The following is a 17634-nucleotide window of genomic DNA, read 5'->3' on the forward strand; positions in this document are numbered from 1 at the left end:
CCATGTAAAATACAAATTGACATAATCCTGCGTATCGACGACATGGCATTGGACGATTTTTTTTAAATATGAAAGTATAGATTTTTATAAAAAAGAATACTAAATTTATAACAGTAGTACGGACTCCTAACATTCACCAGCAGACATTCTGAAGTGTCTTTCAATAAAGCCGAATTTTCAAAAATATTTTATTACTAAATTAAAGATATGAGTAATATAAAGGTCAAAAGTAAAATTTCACTTTAATGTTCAGTGGTTTGTTTATTTAATCAGTAAATTCTCTTCCTAGTGACATGTTTTTTTTTTTTTTTTTAATATAAAAACCCCATACACGAAAGGTGTTGGAACCTATAGTATTTAGTACCATGCATCGGTAAGGTTGAGAAGATGAAAGACGATACTTATTGACATTAAGCTTAAATTTTTGTAGATTGTAATTTTCAGGAAATACGTTTGAAGGAATAAATGAGGAAGAAGAAAAGTTGGTTCTGTGAGTTTGAAGCTGGATAGTAAAATATTTCTGACTTGTTGCTGCACGTGTTTGGAAGAGGGAGAGTGGGAAATTACAGAAGCAAATTCAATAGAACAGTACTCATGGAAGTATCTATAGAAAAGGCATGCAGCAGAAACAGAATGTCTATGAGACAGAGAGGGGATCGACTTTGTAAGAGATGACTCATTAATTAACCTAACTGCCCTCCTGCTCTCATTGGAAAGGAGTGCAGGAGAGCAGTAAGGTTAATTAATGAGTCATCTCTTACAAAGTCGATCCTCTCCGACTGTGTAAAAATGTAAAAACGTTTCACTTTTTGCAAAAGTGAAACGTTTTTACCCACTACTGATTCAACTATTATTGTTATACTTATAGTATCCTGTTTTAATGTCATTTAGTCATTTGCGCAAACGCATAAAATACTTAATTTTATTTTTAAAAAGTGACGACTCATTAAAATTTGATTGATATCATAAACTCGATTTTTAGTTGAGAATTTTTGAATGATATATGATGTTTACAGATGCCAAATTCGAGGTTAATATCGTGAACAAAATGTATTTAAGAACGGTTTTGATAATGTATAATAAATTATCTATTCACCTTCATGTTAAAACAATCATGCAGATAGACACTAAGAAAAGGTTTATAATATCAGTTTAACAAATGCCCTTCTGTGAATGAGCCAGTCGTCAGGGAACATGAAAATCAGGAAGTCACAAGGATAGAAAGGAAAATTCAGAAAACTTCGTTTGTTATTGAAACTGTTAAAATTAATTGAATCTACTGCTCCAATAATTTCGAATGAATACAAAGTAACAGGAATTTTACAGATGTGTAGTATGGGCTCTACTGCACTTTACTCTCAATTCAGTAATTGATTGATTCATATAATAGAACAACAGAATTGACGTCGGAGGCGCATTTTGAACAGTTTTTCTTATATCGAATACACCATGAATTGCCAAACTAATAGAGTAAGCTTATCTGCGAAAACATCTAAGAGTAATTATTAAGATTAAGAGTATTATCAAGAATTATTAAGAGTAATTCTGGTGCTCCGAGCACCCCCCTCCCCCGAAGTTATTGCTTATTTAATAGTGTAGCTAATCAATATTTATTAGCAGAATGGAAACCACGCATAGTGGTTCTTTTATCGGGTGAAAAATACAATAAATCCTCGCTTTAAAGAAACAACGAAAGGGTCCACAGAACCATACTTTCCATCCGTACAGAACTGGGTGACATAACTGCCTGAGCGGGATGGTATTTATTATCTGTTAAAATACTGCGACAAAAAGCAGAGTAGCAGGGAAAAACATGAATTTTCCTCACAATCGCCTTCCATCAGTTATCGAGCTTGTTAGACATCAGTACGGAATCACGTGAACCTCCAGCAACGGTGCCGAGAGTTGTTCAGTTTATAAATGAACTTTAGTCACGAGTTTCCACTGCTGGTATACGACATAGCAAAATTTCCAGCTCTTCTCTTCCACACGCTAATTGCAACAAAATACAATATTACAGCATTTAATGTTTATTTTGTTATTTCATAGTACAGCACTTATTAACTTCTGCGACTATATGCATTTAATTCGAGTTTAATGAACGTTAGGATTGAGCGGACAGGATGTTATCCCCCCCCCCTCTCTCTCTCCATATTCCGTTTAAGCTAAGTTTTTACTGTACTTATCTAACATGAAAGAATTGGCTCACCAGATATTCGTAAGGCTGTTAGTTGCAGAATTTAGGAATGCAGAATAATAAAATAATGGGTGTCAATTTAATAACCATATCACAAAATTCGATTTAAGAGTATTTCACGTTTCTGCATAAACATCATGATTTCACAATGATAGGTAGTGCCGAAAGTTTTTCATAGCAATTATTTCTAGCCAATAACATAATGGTTAGGATCGTTAATGCTTTTGACACACACAACATAACTATATTTAATACTAGTATTAGGATTTTGTTAAATCTAAATCTGCTCTGCATTAAAACCAGATGTTGCATCACGTCTGCAGTATGATTTGCAATTTGTTTGCTGCTATTTCGACAAAAGCTTGTTTTTTCCACACGATATTTGCTTATGATGATGACTTTCTGGAATTGAATTGCAAATTACCTTAAGTCGCCAGATTTTGAAGTGGATATCAAATTTCATACTTCAAAATCGGTAAAAATTTTTGCTTTTGCTATGAATATATAGTATGATGAACACATTGTTTGTGTTATTAGGTATTATAAAACTGCCTTAGTGTATTCAAATGGAGTTCAATTTAGTAAAACTAATTAAAAGATACCGGTTCTTACAAATGAAAAAGAACCAGCTTTTGCAATTTTTACTTTCAGAATACTATTTCGAAATAAGAAATTTTATTTTCTACTGAATAAACATTTCTTTTACAAACCAATAGCCAAGTAGTTTCCTACTTGGTTATTGGTTTATATGAAATTCCTAATAAGATTACTCGATATTTGAATAAACCACAAGCGAATTTTTCAAACTAGAGCAAAGTGCTGTACACAGGAAGCACAAGTAAACACTGTTCATTGCGTATATTTCATTAAAAAGGTTAATTAACAACTTTGAAATAGTTGTTAATCACTTTACGGGTTAATCACTCGTGCTCTTCTCTTCCCAAGTAATTAGCTTTATGAATTTTAAAAGGATCTCATTTGATCAAATTAGGTTCATGTTTGTACAAGAAAATGACATGTTCTTTTGTTTTCGTCAAGGTTCGGCAATTTGATTTTTACTTACTCGAAGCTAAGAGGTTAGCTTGTTGTATTACGCTCCTCTTCACATAATTCTTTTCTAAGAAGATAAACCCTACATCTATCAAAATTCCAACATTCGAGTGGTAAATATTTGAACAGTGTTGCAGATTATCTCACGAGAAGATGTCTTAGTCGGGTTCGTCTGAATTGCCACTGGAACATAAAAGCACATATCTGATGCAAGTTCATGTCAAAATGATAGATTACGTGCTAACGCAATCTTTATCTGACAAGCATATGCTGCGCGCTAGGTGAAGGAACTGAGAGTGTATTATGTAACGAATCTTATGTGTTCATTAATACATTTGATGCCACCATACGGTTTCATATCGTGGCGAATCATGTTTAGGATATCTTTATATTTGAATTGTGGCCACACAGTTAATTTCTCACATAACATCCCAAAATGATTGTGATTCGCTTTATGAAAAATTCTCTAACTCTGCTGATATAAATGAAGCAGTACCATAAATTTAGTTCAACACTGCTTAAGTATATATATATGAAAATATGTATTAATTACATATTCTGCTCGAATAATAAAAAAAAAATTCATATTTAATTTCCCTTTATAGGAAGCCCCGGCAGCAGATCCAGACCGACAGAACTGGCGAGGTATTGGCATTTCTCTTTTAGTGATAGTCGGAATCTGTTCCATCATTGCCTTGGCCATATTATTATTGACACCACGTAAGTTAAATTAAACTAACCGACTTTTCTTAATTTTTTCCTAATATAAAAACAGTTATTTAAACAGGTAAGTGTAATGTTGTATATCTAAAGATTTCTAAATTATATTCCAGTTATTTAACTACACTGGTGCACAAAATTAAAGTAAAACACCGTTTTTCATTATAATAGCAAAATCAGAGTAAAAAAATAGGTTGCTGAGAGATACTTTTTTTTGAAAATTCCAATATACATTCCACATTGATTTAGATGCATTGCAGTATTCAATTTCTGAAGGCTATACACTTAATTTCAAGAAAGGCGTGAACGCACATATCTGATGGTTCCAGCTACTTTGTAAGGGCATCAAATTTACTTGAAAATGGTAAATCCTCATCATTTAGATTTTGTTGGATGGTGCAAATGTGGCGAAAAAGATGGTACATATATGTATCACCTTTTACGCCACATCTGACCATATTTTTGTATGGTCCATTTCCAATAGACTGTACAAGAATAAAGTCAACAGAAATCGAACAGGCAGTTGAAGATCACTCACTAGGTGTTATGTAAATTTTGGATGGTAATGGTTGTGTAGAGGCATGCGAGGCACTTTCCCTCTACCACACCACCCCGTTATGATGACAGACTATTGATTTAAGAACAACAATGCTTAATTTCAGCATTCAGTAACACAAATCATGTGAGTGAAAGGTATATGGAGTGATAGAAAAGAGGAAGAGCTAGTGAATGATCTCCGGCCGTATTAGTCAATTCTCATAATTTCTCAATCTCTTGTATTAAAGACGAGGTGAAATAGTATTTTAAAATAATGCCAGTTGTCGCTCGAAATGCCTGCAGTTCCCTCTCTCCCGAAATGACTAGTTACAAAAGAATAGTGGATGTGAATGCTTTAATTCAAATGCATTGTGTACCAGGAGACTAGTTATCTTTGTTCTGCTTAGATCCCCCAACCAGCAGTTACATCTGCAACTGTTCCTAATTTCTTCTGTATGGATATAAATATCTCTACCTGTTGGGTTGCTGTGCAGGAGTAAAGAGAAGATATGCATCGAATGGAGTAATTATCAAGCTGAGACCGAATTAGAATATTTTTAACGTGTTTCGAATGCCTTACAAAGCTAATCTCAAACTGTCTACCGCCTCCAGCGAATCTCTATAAGCTAAAGTTAGCTCTCCTGATGAAAAATGGGATTTGTTGCCACGCATTTTGGTAGATAGCCTCATATTGAGGATGGAACTGTGACATGAGACTTGCAAAGCCAGTGGAGGCAATCAGTTCTCAGCATAAACGCCTTCTCAACACATCTGTTAGAGCATACAAATTTTCTCTGAAGCCCATAATTATCATAACTTTTATTACTGGTGTAAATAAAGTTTCTCCATTTGATACGCATATCAGTAATGATATATCTCTGTACAAAATTTCATTTTAGAATTTACAGAATAAAAACCGCGTTCCGGTTTGGTGATTTTTATTTTAATTTTGTCCACGAGTGTACATTTTTTTTTTTTTTTTTAATGGGAGAGTCTTTCTTGATTTTAAACAAATGCACAGCAGGACATTGTTATTAACAGTAACAGAATGCTAAATTCCAGTACAGAATAACAGAATGGAAAGAAGAAAGTTAATTTTAACATTAGCTGTTCTTTTTTTCCCCTTCAAGAATTTTATAAGATAATTATAGTGCACTTTTAAGTGTAACTAAGGGGGGGGGGGAACTATATTACTTGACAACCATGAACCCTTAAAGTAAGTGCAGTAATTTATATTTTTTAGCTGGATCCGAAAAAAAAACTACTCTGGAAGTGTTATTTTTCTAGTTTTTTTAGTGTAATCGTTTCTGAATTATTAATACTTTAGTTTTACCGTTGAGTTAAACAACATGACTTCTACTCAACTAATGTAGGGCGATGTTTAAATTTAATTGCAAGAAAGACAAAAATATCATTATAAGGATCTTTAACCATTGTCTTACCTTCTGTCCAAGCTATTTACAAGTTGCAAAGGAATTCAGGTGAGTAATTTAGAGACGAGCGAAATAAGGTGAGTAATTTCGAACCTAGTTATAATAAGCATTATTTTTTATGGGATTCAACCGTGCATAGGAATGAGAAGACATCTCTAGATGAGTATAACTGACTAAGATACTAAAAGAAAGGATAAACTTCGCATTTGTTGAGTCCAGTTATATTCAATACTTTAATTGCTATTGTCTCCCAGTCTCTGTGTAAAGGAAATACCTGCAATGAAGTTGCAAATGTGCACTTATTCTAAAGCTTTTATTTTTAACAAGGTGCGCTTTATTATTTGTTGTTCTTATGTCTAACAGAAATAACGAGGTGCACAATATTTAGTTTCCATCAAAAGCTATATAGAATTCATTGAGCAAAGCATATCAGCAAGTATTCTTCTCTCATCATTATTTGAAGGTTGGGGTATTATTCAAGCACTGGTAATAACAAACCAGTGAGTTTTCTTATTCAGAAAATAGTTTTGGAACGTGCTGAACGCAATAACTGGAGAAAATACAATTCTTAGATCATTTTCGGATATTGCTTTTCGTATCTAAAATCATCCAATCGAAAAATGCAAGACGTGCAATTTTGAAGTTCTTATTGTGTCATTAAAAATTTTAAAGGAAGTAGTGGGTAGGGTTGAAGAACACTGCAACTAATTAGGAAATCATATGACTATACAATCTCTGTCCCAAAAGTTCGACTGATTTTGTTTTTCGAAAAAAAAAAAAAAAAAAACGCGACTGAACTCAGTAACAAGGAAGCAAACTACAATTCGGCTCAGTGCGGCCAAAATTTTTTTATTAATAAATGAATTTTTCGACTTCATGAATATTCTGATCGGTTCATTTCATAAAAAAGGAACAACCGGTCGATTTGCGAGAATGAGCAAATAGTGAGCATTGAATTTTGCTTCATCCTTGGTTAAAGTGCAGCCGAGACTCGTAAACTGTTGGTCATTCTTGAGGTAATGCAGTTTTATCACTTTTGTTTTCGCGTTGGAAGGGAGACGGTTGAAGACCCTATAGGTAGTGCCGCTCGCAACATTTAAAATGTTAATCAGTTTTGCAAAATAATCGGGAGTTTGCAAAATAATCGTTATGTGATTTTTAAATGTTAATGATGAGCTGAAAATCATCTAAAACAATTCTTTGGAATCAGAAAAGTAGTGCCTTCTGCGAGATAATGCGCCATCCCATTTAGTCCATCCAATAGATGCCAGTAGAAAAACAACTCATTGTGTACCTCAACCTGCGTATTCTCTAAATTTGTGCCCCCCCTCCCAATGGCTGAAATAAGCGATTAAAAATTATTATTATGCGAATGCTGACATAGATACAGCTGTTACGGGGCTAGTGACTTCCCTTCCAGCAACACTTTCCACAGTTGCTTCGATGCAGCTTGAATTTAAGATTAACATTGGCAGTGCATAGCACTGCTGGAAAGAGACTGCTTTCGAGAAAACGAACTCCAATTTATTTTATTTATTATTATTATTTTTTATTTTTATAAATAGAAAATTACAGGTGAACACCCAAGGAAAATGTGTATGGAACAAATTAATATAGTAAAAAAATGAATGTACATCTATAAAGCATATAAACTCAATAAAACATAGAATATCTTAAAATACATTTTCTGTAAAAGCAAAGTTCATGTAAAATTCATCCCGTTTTAAATAAAATATGCATTTAAAAAGCATTAATCGATTCAATGAATAGTTATGCACTCAAAGTGGAGAACGAAAACAGTAATACTTAAATAAATAATTAAGTAAACAAATAAAATTTAAATAATACAATGTAACTTGGATAAATAATGATACTACAATGATTTTAAATCACATTAATAAAGAATGTTCTAAAAAATAAATAATAACAATCAATAATAGAAAAAAATATATAAAATCATACGAAATTACAAAATTCTATTAAATTACTGGTGAAAACCTTGAAGTAAAATAGAGAATTATGAAGAAAGATATGATGAATTCGTCTTTCATTCGCTTCAGTCAGTCCTGGAACTTTCAACAATAGTTATATGCAGGATCATCGAGACTGTCTATTTTTTTATGTATTGAGCTGCCAGTATTGAGTTCAATGTCATTAAACGCATAAGATATAGAAATTCTTTAAGCAGCTAGTGATACACACTACCGAAAGATTATGTAAGCAAGATGTAGTACACTAAAAGATGTACAACACTACTGATTAGTGTGCTTTTCTGTGTGAAGAGGTTTTATCAAACTGGCAGTTTTGTTATCGTGCAGCTTGAATTTAAGATTAAGTTGCAGAAAAGGTCCGCAAATATTAATTTCGAGGTTAGTAAAGAAATGTGAATAGTGATTCCTGAAAAACAATAAGGATTGCGTTGTAGCAAAAAAAGCAAGTCCGCAAGGAGGCCTGCGCATTTTCTCGTGTAATCTGCGAAACGTTTGTCGCAACGATGGGTTTAAAAGAAACATCTATTTGAATCATTTTTCTACGAGACTTAAATCTGTTTCCTTACAAAATTCTCCAATTCACCTCATATGGTTCGCCAAACAAGTGTACTTCCACCTTAGCATCAACTCCCCAGGCACTCCTAGAGATGCCTTTGGATTCTGAAAAATGCACTTTAGGGTATTCGATTTAGGAGCGGTACCTGGAACTCCTTGAGACCACTTGTTCTAACGCTTTAAGGCATGCGAGGGAACACAGAAGAAACATTTTTCCAACAAAAGATAAGGCAAGGTCACAAATGCGGTTCTCCATCTCCTGAAGGAATTTTTTAATGATAGAATCGTGTTTAATCAACATCTTGAGCAACATCGGATTCAAGGGTCTCGGCCACCGTACTCTCGGGATCTGAATCCCTGTGGGATTTCTTAAGGATATTGCCCATAAGAAAAATCCACTTACCGTGGATTATTCTTGTGGGTATTGCTGAAGAGAACAATGACATCAATCACTTTATTACGCCTGCGAATGGTCTTGGATACATAGGGGCGATTTTGCTTCAATAATAAACCTCCATTTCTTACTGATTTAATAACAGCAAACTGAGCAATACATTAAAGGAATACAGGCATTCAAAAAAAAAAAAAGCATTTCGTCTACTCTGATGGCCCTGTATTGATATTCTCACAATTGTATCCGTTTTGTTCATTTGCGAATTGTGCAATCAAATTTACTTTTTACACTCGTATGCAAAAATACTAGAATTTGGTACTATTTTTATATATAATGATCAAATATATCCAGTAGTCTACCTTGTTTTGTTCTTTGGAACTAAAGGAATTATGTATAAACCTATATTTTTTAAGTTTTAGCGATTACATTTTATTGAGGATGAGCGTCTCTCTGAGGTAGATTAATAAAAATAAGTATGTAAATTTATAAAAATAAATAATGGAATAACAATAATTTATTCTGTATGTGAATTACTGGCATCCCTCATTTGAGCTGTATTTTTCATTTCTAAAGATTTTTATTGAGTGCTACAGTATAGCCGATCTCTCTCTCTCCCTCCCTCTCCCTCCCTCCCTCTCTCTCTCTCTCTCTCTCTCTCTCTCTCTCTCTCTCTCTCTCTCCCCCCCCCCCTCCAAATGCGTTTATGAGGTTATCCAGCGGTGGACAAACATCAAAAGAAAATGGGTTATGATGGTTAAAAATGGCATATTATTATTTTATCAATACATATCGCGTTTTTAAAATTTTATTTAATTGAAATATTTTAATTGATATGCTTTATTAATACATTCAATTAATAGATTTTAGGATACGGTTGCACATTATGGAAAAGGGAGTGTGATAGCCTCCCGTAAATTTGCCTTCAAGCGTTAATATATTAGCATTATCACACGACACGAAGATGGTAATGCGAAGAGAGTGCTACTGAATTTTAGTACAGAAGGTTTAATTACCTAATTACGATAAGAATTTATAGTTTATTTATGGCGGCTCATTATAGGTTTGGACTATGCGCATTTGAAAAGGAACCTGTTTGAACTCTCGAGAGTCATAACGTGTTGGTGCACCACTTACGCACGCGATTTTAGCACTCATCTTGGAAAGTGTTTATTTATAAAGGCAGAGGTCACTTGACGCAGAGAACTGCGTTCGTGGCCGGTATGTTATGAAGTGCATCGCTGTATTTAGAAACCTTGTAGAGCATGAATCGAAAAGCGACTAAGGGAGAAAATAGAATGGCGCTAGGGCGTTTTGTGTCGAAACCAATTTGATCGCATCACGTGAGCGGGATCTCAATTGAGATGAGCATGCTCTCTATCCTTCATCTGTTGAAGTAGATAACTCCCTTTCGTATTTGCGAGATATTCCTCCTGGACAGATGAGTCGTCAACCTCACGTAAACAGCCGACGACTGTTTACGTAAATAGAGTCGAATCACCGGACTGTGAGTATGGTCGATGGCACAGTACATTCAAACATGAGTTATTGACATTCTCAGCCCCTCGAGTGTCATATCTTATTTTGTTACGAAAATCAGTATGGAAGCTTATCGATTTTTTTCTTAGGCAAGATGCGATTTAAGTGCATTGCACAGCAGGTCAATAAAAGCTTCGTATTTTTATTTATTTATTTTTACTATAACTTCAAACTGTAGTCAACCTAAAGAATTCGAATCGTTTATACTACTGATTTCTCTGAAAATTGGCGCAGGTCTCAGTAGTAATTTTTATCGTACAGCGTTTTCATTTTTTGTCGTCATTAGAATCTACGTTTGGATTTTACAGGTTTTGTACAAATAAATTATTAATTAGTTTATTTATGCATGGGTAATCACACACATCGTTTATACTACCAAGGTAGTTTTAATGCATCGTTTTGATTAGATCTGATATTGTGAATACCTTCATAACGAGTTGTCATAGTATGAACTACCTTGAATAAGTAACACTTTTCCTATGGAGAAGACTATTGTTATTATTCTCGCAGATGCCACCACCCAGACGGCACTATTTCAAGGCTTTTTGGCCTTTCTTCGTTGGATGGAATAGTGACAACCTAATTAGGAAGTATAACTCCACAATAAATCTAAAATAAATTTAGACTAAACCTAAAAAATAAATGTCTTTTACACTAAACCATTGCACACCATCAAGCATCTCTCATATTGTGAGAAGCCAATATGAGAGATGCCTGATGCTTCCCGAGTTACCGAGAATAGGTAACAACAGTCTACCCTAATGGGGAGCGCTGCCTATTCGAGGGATTTATGAGCGAGGATAAAACGGTTTTTTAACCCATACCATTTTACAAACGGTGCCGTCTGGGTGGTGGTACCTGCCGAGAATAAGTAACAATAGTCTTCTCCACAGATGAAGCGTTACTTTCTCAAGTTAGTTCAATACCAGGCAACTCGTTGTGAAGGTATGCACAATATGAGATATAATCAAAACGATGCATTAAAACTACCTTGGTAGTATAAATGATGTGTGTGTATTAACCCATGCATAAGTAAACTCCTTTATACTCTGAGGCTTTAGCCAAGAAATGTGTTTATAATAAATTATTTATTTATCTTCTCCCGAACAGAGCTATACATATATCAGTAAAGGTAAATACTGTCGTTCGGTATATGATATTTGTAGAAATGATCTATTTGCATGTTCGATCGATTGAAAATCTGAGATACTTCGGATATTCGAATACGTTGGGATTATGCAATAATAATAATAATAATAATAATTCAACCCATGATAAGTATGTTGATAACTTCTTACCCATAGCCCTCTTGAGACTTTACTTTCTGTCATCTCTTCCAGAATTTCCCAGCTTTTGTTCTCTGTGATGTGTGACCATCCCACTATTTATGATATCTGCTGAAGGCAAGGTTTAATCGGAGTTAATAAATGGCTTCATAATTTCGAACAAGATGTTCGGCACCCTTCAGCTTTCTTTATGGAGAAGTGACAGAAGTGAAACTTCACGAAAAGTAATGACAGTTCAGTTGGAAATACAGAGGCTATTAAAGACGTTCTCTGTCTAGCCGTCATCGTAAACAGCCCTCATTGTGGACCTTGAGTCAGTATCAACATCCGTTTTAAGATCTCCCCGTAGTTTTCTTCGCTAACCCAAGTGTTAATAAAGAAAGAAGTATGCCAGACGATGGGGAGGGCACTGTGTCCTAATGCTGTTTTAAGAGTGGCAAGTGTCTGTCTAAATACGTTTTTCAATAGTTAATCAAATTGTTTTCTTTTATTTCCTGATCTCTCGTTTGGTTAAAAGTCGCTAAATGGTTGCAACTGAAGTTCGTATTTCTGTTATCGAACGTTTTTTGCCAAAAAAAAAGAATCCTGTTGTATATGGCTCATCGTCCTTTACAAGATTTCTTCGGAATGCTTGATTTTAAACGAGTTTAGATTTACTTTTCCCTAGATCTTGAATGATATAGAATATAACAATATATGCCACCGAGGTTGTATTCCTTTCCTCTGAAATCCTGTCCCATTCTGTCTCCCTTTACTTTAAACGAATTTTAAATGACTGCCCGATATTTAAAAACATTTACAATTATCGAAACGTTTCATTGTTAAATTCTACTTGTTATTGTTAAAAGTATTCTCCAGTGTATTCATGTAGTTAATTCAATGTGCTTCCTTTATCCCTTTGGTGTTAATTTTGCCATTAAGCTGCCACCAGCAGTTGATAAATAAGGTGGGAGTATTCTGAACTCTTGGTTGTATGCGCTTTATAATAATATTGTGTTATTCCTTTACCGAAAAGGTAATCGATTTGTCTGTAGTTAGCGGATATCAGTATGACTCAAATTTTCGGAATAGTAAAATTGTGTCATGCGATCACATTTAACAAATCAATAAATGTATGTACAGTACTAGGATTTTTTCATTCCGTATGTTTTATACATATATACATAGTAGTAATGGAGGCAATGTGGTGCAAGAAAGCAAGTATGGGCTTATGTAGCTTCAGCCAAAAAAAAAAAAAATTCCCACATCCATTCCCTCTAAAAGTTTGTCCAGTTCCTCTTTGAATTTACTTCCACAACGACAGGTAGAAGTTTGTTCTAGAAATTAACCATCGGCTGGCTAAAGGTAAATTTCCATACATATATTCTAGAACTGTCTTTCCTCAATTAGAATTTATGACCCCTCAGCTTCATAATCGGAGCAAAGGGAAGAATCCCATCAGAATTCAGCGTGCTCAGCCCATTCATGGCCTTATATGCCTCAATCAGATCACCTCGCAGGTGCCTAGTCTCTAGCCTCTGCAGTTTGCAGAACTTAAGCTTTTCTTGGTAAGAGGACCCCTTCGTTCCCCTCCCCAATATTGTTGCTGTTCTCTGCACACGCTCAAGCAACTCTACATCCTTCCTAAAATGATTCCTCCAAACCTGTATGCAGTACTCAAGGCGTGGCCTGACCATTTCCTTATACAAAGGGATAATCATTTCCTTTTCCCTACTAGCAAAATTTCTGTATGTTTGAATAAGTTTTATTTATTTTTTTTTGAATTGCGAAATGTTAGTGTATAACTAAGCTGCTTATGTTAGCAAGAAGGACAAATTGTGAAATCTCGGCCAACCTTACTCCAGAGACTGATTTACTGAATCCAATTTTTAAAATGAATTAGTAATTTCTTGTGTCCTTTACAAGTTCGAACAGCGCATTTCAAACAAACGTCGAGTGATACTGCCACGAAAGTATTATAAACAAGTAATTTAGTTAATGGAAAGAATTTCATCAGTTGAATTTTTAAGTAAAATTCGATCATCTCAAAGTACCTTAGATACTAAAACTCTGAATTTGCAAATATGTTCTTCTTTTTTTTATGGAGTAATTTAATTTTTTCCTTCCGTGCAATTGGGCTGTTATGGGTTTAAGCATGTTCTTGAATAGATGCCTCGTTTCTTAGAAAAAGCAAGGAAAGAAGCTGAAATCGGAGATTGAAATAGCCTCAAAGTGAACTTCAGATTATCCACGTAGCGTAAGTAAAATTATATAAACCGCAAATTCAGATTTTCGCGTCTTCTTTTAGTGTAATAAAAAATATTTTCACTAATTTTGAAAGTTGAATTTTAATCGGAATGATTTATAAATGTTTGTACATCTATTGTAAAAGATGTTTGTATATCTTTTACAATAGGTGTGTTTAATAGATTGCAAACATCTTTTACGGTAGCTGTTTTAAATAGACTACAAACATCTTTTAAAATAGATGTTTACAATAGATTACAAACATCTTTTACAATAGTTATTTTACAACAATCCTTAAGTGCTGTTTCTCGGCGTTTAGAAACAGCACTAAGGAACTGTTGCTTTCCGTGGTTTTTGGAGGAGGCTTATATTGTGACTCCGAGTGACTTCGGCGATGTTAGTTCTTGGTATCTTACATCGATCAAATATCATCCACATCCCTAGCGACCATTTAGAGTGAGAAGATGAACTAGGAGACCGTTGCCAGGTTCGGTAAGAATTTGGTAGAAGAATTTCTAAGAAGCAGCATGAATAGGCTGTTTTGTTCAGCACCAACCAAGACAAAACAGAATTGGTATCTAAGGTATTGGTATCTAACACCTTGCACTGCAGTTCAGTCGTACCTTTAAGATAATAAAATAGTTTTAGCAATGACTTTCATCAATCTCATGTTGTGTTATTACATCAGCAATACCCAGTAACTACTCTGCATGTAATAAAATCTGTTTATTAATTCAATCTATTGATGTGTAATTTTTTTTTAAATGCAGTGCTTTGCTGAAAACATCGTTTTAATATTGGTCAGAGAAATTCCCCAAGTCATGAAATGTCTTTCTTTTCTCAGAATTTTCATTATAGTATTATTGTATCATAATTAATTAATTCGCACAAAAATAGAATAAAGTGTATATATAGAGAAAGATGGACAAAAACAGTCAGATTAGGGCCTCCGATTACCAATCCATCTGCTCGTGTGTATTACGTCCATAAATCGATTTTTTCTGGAGAAAAATCCGAGTTTCTAAGAGATTTTTTTTTTTTTTGATTTGGTAGTTGTTGGCGCATCGGCTTCTGTGGCCATATTGCACCTCCCAGGGTTTTTTGCAGTACTTTGATCCAAGCCCGAGGCGGGAATCGAACCCGCGACCTTTGGGTTGCCGAGCAGGTACTTTACCCACTCGGCTAGCCCGGTCGGCTAAGTTTCTAAGAGAGGAGGAACCTTGCTATCCGCGTCTGAGACTGACTAACTCAGCCATGGAGTGAAAAAAAAGAAAGAAAAAAAAACATAGGTTCTTGTATCATTGACAGAATTCGAACCTGAGTCTGTTCCACACATGTGGGGAGGACGGTGATTACAACCACCGTGCTGTTCACGCAGACTGAGAAAATTGGCCTTTTTAAAATTTATTTATTAAACTAGGCGGTTGCAGCCAGCCTTCCGGCAAACCCGCCACCTATTTACAACACCATAATATACAGCACACGTACGATACAGTGAAGTCACGCTAGCTGTATATGTCTTCCATGAACCCGCACTGTACACTGCCTCCAGTACTATGTGGGAGTCTACAATAGACATAACAATTGCTACAAGATCAATCTCAAGTAAGGTGTCGGGGTGGCAAGTAAATGAAGCCTGGACCACCTCCGACCATAGAGCAATTACATACAGCCTCACAAGAAATATAGAATCAACTCCTACTCCGCACTACGATATCAACCGCTATGCCATCAGCAAAGCCAATTGGGAGCTGTTCACCACTTCTCTCCAGTCAACAATCATGGATCACCCTTCTGATATCCTCTCCCTGAATCCTGAGCAGCATCAAAAGCTTGTAACTAACGTCATCACCCTCTCCTGCAATCAATCTATGCCCAAGAAAAAACCTCTTCCAAGTGCTGTACCATGGTGGTCTCAGGAACTCGAACGTCTACGCTGGACTGTTCATAACAAGAGGAAAGCTTTTCAGAGAGCTCGCACCTCTTGGCCAGCTACTGATGTGGAAGCCCTTCGTGAAGGCTACAAGAGGACCAGGAACCAATACACTTCCATGATCAGGCAGCGAAAAAGAACTACATGGGAGCGGCTGGTTACCACTACTGGTAATTCGGACCCTTGGGGAGTGGTGTACCGAGTTACTACCAACAAATTGCCAAGAGGAGAAGTAGTCCATTCCACAATAACACCACAAGGAACCATGACAACTTGATGGGAGCAATCCATGATGAATATCTTGGATACTCTCTTTATCAGCGACGCCGATCATCTCACAACACAACAGCAGCAAATTTGTATAGATAATGACAATTACCACATTGACTCTGTGGAGGAAGAATTTAACACTGAAGAACTGCAGCAAGCCCTTGGCAAAATGAAGGATAAAAAATCCCCAGGATTAGATCGCATTGAACCAGAAATACTAAAAAAGGTCGCCCAGGTAAATCCCCAATTTCTGCTTAACCTGTTCAATAAATGCCTAACCCAGGGATCCTTCCCAGAAAGCTGGAAAATAGCTGAATTAAAGTTAATACTGAAAAATCCATCGAAGCCTCCAGAACAGCCTAACTCATACCGACCCATTGCCCTCTTGTCCACATTGAGCAAACTACTTGAACGCCTCCTCCATACCAGACTCCTAACACACTACACAGAAGCTGGCCTACAATCCAATTCACAGTATGGATTTCGCCCAGGACGCTGCACAGAGGATGCCCTCTACCAAATAACCCAAGCTGCAGCCAACACTAATTACAAGTACTTTCTCCTCATAACCATTGACTTTGCCGGGGCCTTTGACATGCTCTGGTGGCCAAGCATTCTTCGCAGGCTAAGATTGGCACGCATACCAGCCAACTTATACAGGTGTATAGGAAGTTACCTTTCCAACAGGAAGATCACCATTTCCTCACCATACCAGAAGCTCACCAAATCTATCTACAGAGGCTGCCCACAGGGTTCGGTCCTCGGCCCGTTCCTCTGGAACATCGTCCTTGATGAGTTACTTGATCTGGATCTGGGCTCTGTTGCTATCCAAGCATTCGCAGATGATATTACCATCTCCATCGCAGCGGACACCAGAGCAGCTCTCGAGGCCGCTGGAAATCAGGCACTACAGATCTTACAGGACTGAGCAACTCTACACAAGCTCCGGATTTCTCCACAGAAGACACAATCCATACTTCTCAAAGGCACCCTACAAATATCAAGGCCACCTCAGATCAAGGTACAAGGAAAAACCATCAAGCTGGTAACTTCCCTAAAACACCTGGGTATCATCCTGGATTCAAAGCTCTCCTTCTTCCCACACCTCTCATACCTTCAAGTAAAAATCAGAAATTATGCAGCCTTAATCGTCCGAGTAAGCAGGTGTGACTGGGGTCTGAACCGGAGAACACTCAAACTCCTGTATAACGCTATATTCCTCCCTGTTATTACATACGGATCTGGGATTTGGTACCATAGAGCAATAATTGTTCGCAATAAAAGCAAACTGGAAACAATTCAGCGAAGTATACTGCTTGCCATTACCAGGGCTGTTTGTTTTTTTTTTTTTTTTTTTTGTTTTTTGGTTTTTAGGAGCATTAGCAACTAAGGCCATATTGCTCCGGGATATGCGGTGGTCATTTCGTGACCTTTCCGCATCCTCCGTATTTGGTGCCATTACCAGGGCCTGTTCCACAGTAAGTTCTCCGGCCCTACAGGTTCTTG

General features: G+C 36.1%; 1 protein-coding gene across 2 annotated transcripts in view; it reads left to right on the forward strand.

Moving 5' to 3' along the window:
• The window catches only part of LOC150076411 (inactive dipeptidyl peptidase 10-like), a 1373013-nt gene that overhangs the window by 591606 nt on the left and 763773 nt on the right, over positions 1 to 17634 (forward strand). For both annotated transcript variants that reach the window (XM_090387020.1, XM_090387021.1), the window contains exon 2: positions 3853 to 3967. In XM_090387020.1, coding sequence (XP_090243146.1) covers positions 3853 to 3967 — 115 coding nt within the window. The remainder of the gene's footprint in view (positions 1 to 3852; positions 3968 to 17634) is intronic.

Source organism: Mastigoproctus giganteus, chromosome 13 (genome assembly GCF_048544385.1).
Source record: "Mastigoproctus giganteus isolate SK-2022 chromosome 13, ASM4854438v1, whole genome shotgun sequence".
In the NCBI taxonomy this organism is placed as follows: domain Eukaryota; kingdom Metazoa; phylum Arthropoda; class Arachnida; order Uropygi; family Thelyphonidae; genus Mastigoproctus; species Mastigoproctus giganteus.